General features: G+C 42.2%; 1 protein-coding gene across 9 annotated transcripts in view; it reads right to left on the bottom strand.

Moving 5' to 3' along the window:
• Positions 1–4,028: 4,028 nt before the first annotated feature.
• Positions 4,029–8,663, bottom strand: part of CDH18 (cadherin 18) — an 840,354-nt gene continuing 835,719 nt past the window's right edge. For all 9 annotated transcript variants that reach the window (XM_037893304.2, XM_037893305.2, XM_043540230.1 and 6 more), the window contains 2 exons: positions 6,782–7,033; positions 4,029–4,793 (listed from right to left, as the gene is read on the bottom strand). In XM_037893304.2, the coding sequence (XP_037749232.1) occupies positions 4,303–4,793; positions 6,782–7,033 (743 nt within the window). In that variant the 3' untranslated portion in view covers positions 4,029–4,302. The remainder of the gene's footprint in view (positions 4,794–6,781; positions 7,034–8,663) is intronic.

Below are 8,663 nucleotides of genomic sequence, written 5' to 3'. Positions count from 1 at the left end.
TATCAGACAGCTTTTGCAGAAATAATTAGAAAGCCTTAAGTAACCCCTGTAATATGGCACTTAACTATTATTATAGCCATATAGCTTTATTCTGATTCGGGATCATCCAGCTTTAGTAAAAGTTGAGCACATTCCAGTGCTTAAGCTGGCAGAGCTGCAATAGAATTAATGTTTGGGCTCAGAGTAAATTGTTTAAAAACATGACTAATACAAGAGATCCAAGAAAAATTTAAGCGATGTCTGTAGAATCAGACTCAACCACAACTAGAAAAGATTTTAACACAATATTTTCACTCTATGTAACCTTTGCTTAAATCAATAGTGTGACAAAATGATCATGGCTTCTATGACACACAGAGTTAGCTTTTTCTTTCAGTTTAATCATGTTAACACAGAAAGCATCAAGTATAGTTGTAGTTTGTTCCTGGGACAAGAAAATCAAGGGTAAAATGGAAAGGTAACAAGGGGAAATCTGGCAAACCTATTTGATCTCCACCTTGAGATCCTTCTCTGTGTCTCTGAAGATTTGGTATTCTGCTCTTTGTCATGCAAACAACACAGCACTGTGATGTTTATTTGAGTAAACGACAGTAAGCATAGCATGCAGACTTATAATGATATAAAAGCACATTTGGAGATCATAGTTGCTAGGAGATATGAAACAACGCACAGAAGCATCAGTGAAGCCGAGTCTCAATAACCCCACAGCAGAATTTGCACTTTAAACACCTCAGAATTCCACACATCCTGTGTACAGTATATGTGTAGCATAGCAGCAATGGTACATGGAACATTACAAATGGTCAAACAGGGATTTCTCGTCTTCTGAAAGGTGACCCCCTACTCTCAGTGTCAGAATATGAGCATCAGGAAAGTCCATCTGCCTGGGTCATTACGCTTCACTTTTATTTGGCTTTAAACCTTCATGTATCGATGACGCAATTCATACAAAAGTATCCTATCAAATATTACACAACTCAAAAGGCAAGTCATTTCTCCTCTTTGGGGGCAGAGGGGAAGGTTTTTGCAGATTAAACTGCCCTAGATTCCATGTCTCAAACCTGTACTATAATAATGAAGCAGATGTAATATAAAATATTAGGGAACATGGGTACTATAGCTTTTGAAAGCTTTTGTCTTCGAGTGGTTTCCTTACCCTAGCACTCTGTTGGTGCTATACAAATAATACAGATGGTGGCATAAACTGATGGTCATTTACATCGGGAAGAAATGCCTCCATATCATTTATTGCACCACTGAATAAATTATGGCTTCAGTTCAGGAACGCACGTAAGCATGTGCTCCATGGGCTTAACTCATATGCTTAACTCCCACTGAAATCACTTTATATTAAGCACATATTTCAATATTGTCCTGAACAGGGATGTCAGCTTGAATAAGATCCTATGAAGACTTCTCTTCTGAGACATCCTGCACTGGGCACAAATTGAGACAGGATGCCGGACTAAATAGACCCAGGGCCGGCTCTAGGCACCAGCAAACCAAGCACGTGCTTGGGCCGCACTTTTCAAGGGGTGGCATTCCGCCCCCCTCTCCCCATTTTTTCCTTCGGCGGCACTCAGGCCCGCCCCCTTTTTTTTTTTGCTTTGGTGGCACTCCGCTTGGGGCGGCAAAAAACCTAGAGCCGGCCCTGAATCACCCTCACATTGCAACTAAAGTAGACCAATTTTTTTTTCAAATCGCATTGAAATTTTGAATTTCAAAATAAAAAAAAAAAGATACAGAAAATTTGCTCTTGTAATTTTTTTCCACTTTTCCTCCCAAACAGATCTTGTTACAACTGCTGCGCTTTTATATACTCCTGTTGTGTTCAAATTCATTTTAGCACATCAACATTTTAAAAAAAATATTACTTGTGCTTGGGGGTAGGAGGTGATGAGAAAGTGGCTAACAGAAGCTTGTGAGAAGTGCTGCGGCAAATAGCTTAAAGGAGTTTTCAATGTTTGTCTCAAAGTGTCAAGGTGAGTGAGGTAATATCTTTTATCGGGCCAACTTCCGCTGGTGAGAGAGACAAGCTTTCAAACTGACACAGAGCTCTTCATCAGTTCTCTTTCAAAATGTGTGAGCTTCCTGCCCATTTGCCCAGTAGGCCTTGTAAACTTGAAAGCACTCTTCAATAATGTCATGAGGGGCTGGCAAAAAAAATTCAAGAAATCTAAAGTAATGTTAAGTGTGAGCTGATGATTAGGGTCCAATCTGTGTCTGGCCCTTGTTCAGGTGTGTTGTGGGGAAGGAGAGTCCTAAGGAGCCTTCTAATTGCCTTATGTGGCTCATGTAAAGGCCATATACAACGGAGGTCCTTGCTTGGTGGGAAAGTCTAGAAGTGCTTCCGTCTCTACTCACCAGAGGGCATACAGCAGCCCAAAGGCGCAGGGAAGGGTGGGAAGAAGGTGGGATTATGGTTTTTCCACCCCTCCACAACTACCTGCAGAACAGGACTGTTGTAGAGTAGCATAGCAGCAGCCAGTCTTCCCCTGTGCAATAGGGAGCTTGGGACGGGGTACCAGAATGGGGTGGGAAGCGGTGGTGCAGAAGCAGGGTCTCAGGGGAAGAGGCGGTGCAGGGCCAGGGTCTTGGCGGAAGGGGCAGTGTGCGGGTGGGGGCTTGGGGAAGAGGGGTGGTGCAAGGGCGGTGCAGGGGGCAGCGTGGCATAGGGGGCGGGCCCACATTTCGGGTGTCTGTGGCCCCCCACTTTTAGGGCGCTTCTGCCACTCCTATCTTGGGGAGGAATTCCATCTTTTTGAGCTCCACCAGGGTCTATGCAGCTCCACACTGCTCCTAGCTCTGGGCTGTACCTTAAAGGTTGTTAATCATGATCATGGTCCTTTTATAGTCTGAGTGTGAGAAAGATGAAGAGCAGAAGAAACCTACTTTAAAAACACTAGCCATCAAAAAACTGTGGGAGGTTGGATTAAGTGTTAAAATGCTGAAAAAGCAAATTCCACAATGATAAACAATTAGAAATTGAATATCTTGATTTACTCAACTTACATGTACCCCCGTAATGACACTTCTACATTACAATTTTTTTCCACCTCCACTGATTTTAATAGATTTGTGTACCCGCCAGATTTTACATTAGTCAAAAACTTTGCTGTGCTTGGAGGGAGATACTTCTAAGATCCTTTAGCATTTTGGGCAATAATAATTAATGTAACTATCATTAAAAAAAAACACAGGAACATTGTCTTAAACTCCTTGCTGTCTCCGTTTCCACATTCAGATAACATCATACCAGCAGGTCTATTTTTCTTTTGGTAACACATGCAAAATAAACATGGCATAGGAGAGCCCTCGCATCACAAATTGACCATTGGAGCCCCGAACACAGAGGAATGTAAGCCTAGTTAGCTTCATTCACTGACCCCCAAGGATGCACAGTGACCCAAACTACTGCATAGGTTAAAATGTACTGCGCGGTTCTTTTTATTGAGAAAGCCTATGTCTCATCTGCTTCACTGCATAGAGAATATTTTATACCATTCCATTTAGATGAACAAGGTCCCTGTGGAAAGGTTAAAAAAAAAAAAAGAAACAGAGAATGGAAGCAACAGCTTCTACACCACTCAGTATCAGTGCAGGTCTTGTGACTATGGGCTGCATGCATATTTGTGCAGGCAGCCAGTTACCCCCATCTCCCTTGGTTTGTTATCGAGGAATAGACTGAGGGAGGGCACAATGAAACTACATACCTGCACTGCAGCCTGATGTTTCAATAAGATTCAATGTGTTACTAATAGGGGTCCACCAAAGGGCCATTTGAGTGGATAATTCCAATGTATCCCTTCTGTAAAGGAATGGATTGCTGGCATTTATCACAGCAGTAACGATCCCCATTGGTTATCTCAGTTTGGGATCCCAAGCCTAGTGCAGAGCTAGAAATGCAATGTCATAACTACCTGCATAAGCTCTCCAGTGAACAATCCTCACCACAGGCACCACCACAGACTTACTGTTTTTCTGGCATGTTTAAATATATTGCAATAAAAATGTCATTGCTTCATTTATTTTAGGTATTGTTATGGATATGGTATCACAGACTTTATTTAGCAATTAAAAAATATACACAAAGGACAATTGTTTCTTTTTTTTTTCTGTATTTTTCAAAATTTGATTTTCTTCCAGTTGAAGAACCCAGTTTCAAATATGAAAAGGGCACTTGTTTCTACAGTAACTGTGTACAACTTGCTCAGTTCCAAGTACTGTATTCATTTATTGTTACCGCCGCTGTGGTTCTCTCCAGTTTGGGAACTAAAACACTTCTTGTTCCAGGAATGGTAACTAAGTTGTTCTTTCTGATTCTATTTCTCCATAGAGTTCAGCTAGCTTCTTAAACTCTGGTCCCCAGTCACCAAGGTAATTATAATCCTGGTCAGAGTGTGTAGCGGCTGAATCCAGAGAGCTGATAGATCCGGCTTCTGATCTATGACCCTCATATGCGTATGTTTGTATGGAGTCATAGGGAGGCACACTGGGATCGAGATCTGCCTCTGCCAATCTTTGTCTAATAAATTCATGAACATCTATACTGTTCAGACTTGAAGAAGGCTGGTGCCTAGGTGCGTGCTTCACGTCAGGACGCACATCCCTCCGATACTTCAGCTCCTCAGCAGCTGATGGGTTCCGCAGGGCTGTGATGTCAAATGCTTCAGTGTCCTCCTCTCCACCACCCTCGTCATCATACGTGACAATGTTTTCCCGAACATCCTCCTCGGAAATGATCAGGGGCTCCTTTTTGCTGCGTCTTAATGTAATGAAAAGGACCACAATTGCTAAAGAGAAAATTGCAGGTATTAGGTTAGGTTTACAGGCATTACATATGAAATAAGCAATATATCTCTTACATGGGTCACAAATACGAAATCCCAAATAAAAACGGATCAGACACTTGCGGACTGCTCTTTGGATTCTTGCATTATGATGTTGGGCTTCAACGGAGTTATGATTAACTCAGCTGTATGTTTGTATACCCCATGGCCAATATTTTCAAACCTGGATGCCTAAATTTGGGCATCAAAGAACAGATTTGCAGCTGAAATGGAGCTGGTGTCCAACTGAGCTGTGCCAATTTACATCTGCTGAAAATCCAGCCACTAAAATCCACCACAGGCAACTAAATAAGGGCATCCTACTTTTCAGAGGTGCAGAACACCTGCAGCTTGCGCTGACTTCACTGGAAATTGTGGCTACCCAGGACTGGTAACATCAGGCCACTTTTGTTAATACCAAGCTTTAGTTACAACCCTACTCCTCCCCATGTCCCTCAACAGCTCCACTACTCAACACATACGTTTCAAATTTCCATTTCCCATTATGGACCCTTGTAACAGTCAGATTGCCTGAACTTGCACTGTGTGTTCCTGCGTGTCATAAAACTGAGCACACATAATGTAAAACACTGGAAGAATATGTAATACACATAAACTAGAGGTTTTGTGAGTACAGCTAAAGTTTACCTCCCATGCACAGCCCATTGGTGGAAGAACAATCCATTGTTATCTCCACTGTCAATAAGGCCCCGATTCTGCAAGTTGTCATATGCAGACAGTCTGCTGTACCCATATGGAGTCCCACTTAAATCAGTAGGGCTCCCTGTTGGCACAGCAGCCTGCCAGAATATAGCAAGCAGTGCCTATAATGACTAAGAGGGAAATTTCCAATGGCACAAAGGGCAGTTGGGTGTCCAACCCTGATTAATTATCAATGAGATTGGGGTGCCTAATTCCTGCTTTGAAAATCTTCACCTAATATACAAAAGATGAGATTTTTCAACACTGCATAAGGGATCTGAATGCCCAATTCCTAATAAAATTAATGATCAATTAGCTATCAACTTAAAATCATCAAGGTTTTATGTTTTCCTTTTGGAAAAAACAATAACAAAATGCTCTTTCATTTCCATGTCCATGTATTTGCACATATTGTGACTGAAATGTTGATAACATAACTCCAGTGCGTTTCTGTACATTTTAAAGTTATACTCTAAAACCCAGGAAATGGCTGAGATAAGCTGTGGCGAAAGGAATCAGTAGAAAGAGCACAGGCTTTCAAGATAAATTCATTGATTTAAGGGATGTACGTGGGTCACAAGACAAATCCCATTGTTTCAAACATTCTCTGTTAGAATGCATAAAAACACATGGATAGTACAATGATGTTTATGTATAACATGTTGTATCTCTGCCAAATGAGAATATTAAGTAATGGGTAAATTAAAATTGGTCTGGGAAAATAGAGAAAATGCATATCCAAGGACATTTATCTAATGGAATCATTTTATCATTTAATATGTCCCCTGCCCCTCTTGATTATGTTGTGCACTGATATCAGCTCATCTCACAGAGGTAATTAGAAAGTGGCTTTTGTACAGTATTAATAGTGCTTCTTACAGAGTAATGCAATTCAAAACTCTTTTCCTCATCTCTCTTCTTTATCATTTTTCCAGCTGTTCTAGAGATGATCCTTGAGTCAATGGCTTTCTGAAATCTTTTCAAATTACCTGGGAAGATCTACAATGCTAATTACTCTGACCTTTGGACATTTTTTTCTACAGGATGCCAGTTTTTCACCAGTATGCTTTACAGGCATTTTTCCTATTAATTTTAGCAAAACCTATCTATAAAACCACAGCTTTATATTTCTAATTACCTCTTTTCACAAGTAATCCCTGATTCAGAAACGCATGATAGTAAAAGCCGCTACTGCCACGTTCTGAAGGCTAATGAAAGGATATTAGTATTTAACCAAGAGAGTGGCTTACCCAGAAGAATGATGACACAGAGCAGAATTGCAATTAAGGCTCCTGTGCTCAAACCGGCTGAGGAGAGGAAAGCTTCGGCATGGCAGGTCCGAACGCGCCCATCTCTCTCACATGCACAGACCCTGATTGTAAGGGTGCTGCTGCTGCTGAGAGAAGGGATTCCACTATCAGAAATCAAAATCGGGAGGTAGTAGACATCTTGAGTAGTTCGACTGAATCTCCTCCGTCTGGTCAGGATACTGGCTGTGTTATCTATAATCACAAAAAGCAGGACACCATGGCTTAATGAAGAATAATTATGATTTATTGTTTCTGTCATGCCCAAGGGTGTGAGAGACACCTCAACAAACAGACAGTCCCTGCCTCAAAGGGCTTACATTCTACAATTTAAACATGGCAGGACAAAGGTGTGTGACAGAGGAAAACAATAGGGGGGAGTGTGGTGGGATTAGGCAGGGTTACATAAATATCATGTGCCAGCTTTGCTAGTTCACTTCTTGGTGACTTAATTTACTTTGATAAAGTTTTTGGGTCTCATTCTCACTTAAGGACACTTTGTACCATCTGGGTAGTGTAAAGGGACCTGAAAGGGGGCGTGTATGTAACTTACATCCACTTAAAGTCCCATTTTCCACTACCGCAGTTGTGTAAAAGTTCTTTAGAATAAACGAGAATAAGGCCCTTCAATTTAACTGACTGTGTTTCTTAGGCTTCACAGCAGAAGTGAGTTATCAGGAGAGATCTGAGCGAGGAGAAGAGGGTGGCCAAAAAGCACCAGCTGTGTGACATTCAAGGTGGAGGTGAGAGTTGACAGAGTGAGCTAGGGTAAGGGGCATGGGAAGTTAGAAGGTGACACTCAGCTAAAGGGAGGGAACAGGCAAATGGATTCGAGTCATAGCAGAACAAAAAAGAGGGGAGAGGAAGTTCATGTTGAATTTCATTACTTAAAAGTTACTCAGGTCCAGCTGGCATGCTCTGCAGTTAATAATACTAAGGGGTTATTTTAATTTTACATTTATATGATAGTAGCACCCAGAGGCCCTCATTAGGATCAGGACCCCATTGTGCTAGGTCAGGGATTGGCAACCTTTGGCACCAGCTGCGGTTCGCCACTGCAGGCCAGTGGGGGCTGCGGGAAGCGGCGTGGGCCGAGGGATGTACTGGCTGCCGCTTCCTGCAGCCCCCATTGGCTTGGAGCGGTGAACTGTGGCCGGTGGGAGCTGCGATTGGCCAAACCTGTAGACGCTGCAGGTAAACAAAGCAGCCCAGCCTGCCAGCGGATTTCCCTGACAGGCCGCGTGCCAAAGGTTGCCAATCCCAGTGCCAGGGGTTGTGCAAACACATAAGAAAACACTGTTCCTACTCCAAACAGCATGCAATCTTCTAAGAAGTCAAGTGGAAGGGGGAATTGATACATTTTTATATACATATATACATCTACAGAAGTATTTTTTAATTATAAACAAGAGTCACTTATCCCCATCAACATGGTACCAAATCCATCCTTAACTGGTTGATTTCTTAAAGACATTGTGAGCAGAGATGAATCCTGAGGAGCAATATGAAAGAGGAGGGTAGTGGCCATACAGATCAGTTCAGGGAGTGTTGCGACATTTTCAAGAGAAACTTGTAAGTGAGCTGGTGAGTCTGGTATCACTGGCAGAGCCGAGGAGATGGGTCATCGTGTATGTGGATACATATGATCATGGAGATGTATCTCTGTAAGAGTGGAGTGATTAAGGGCAGGGAGGAGAAAACAGTGGGATGATTTTGTAATATTACTGGGAGTCAACAGATGATACTGTTACATAGATAGCCTCACAAGCTTTGTTTAACCAACACTACAGGCAGGAAGATCTTGCACACACGTGTGTTGGGGCAG

The sequence above is a fragment of the Chelonia mydas genome, chromosome 2 (genome assembly GCF_015237465.2).
Source record: "Chelonia mydas isolate rCheMyd1 chromosome 2, rCheMyd1.pri.v2, whole genome shotgun sequence".
In the NCBI taxonomy this organism is placed as follows: domain Eukaryota; kingdom Metazoa; phylum Chordata; order Testudines; family Cheloniidae; genus Chelonia; species Chelonia mydas.
Note: the sequence above shows the minus strand (reverse complement) of the source record. Positions and strands in the feature narration are given on the sequence as shown.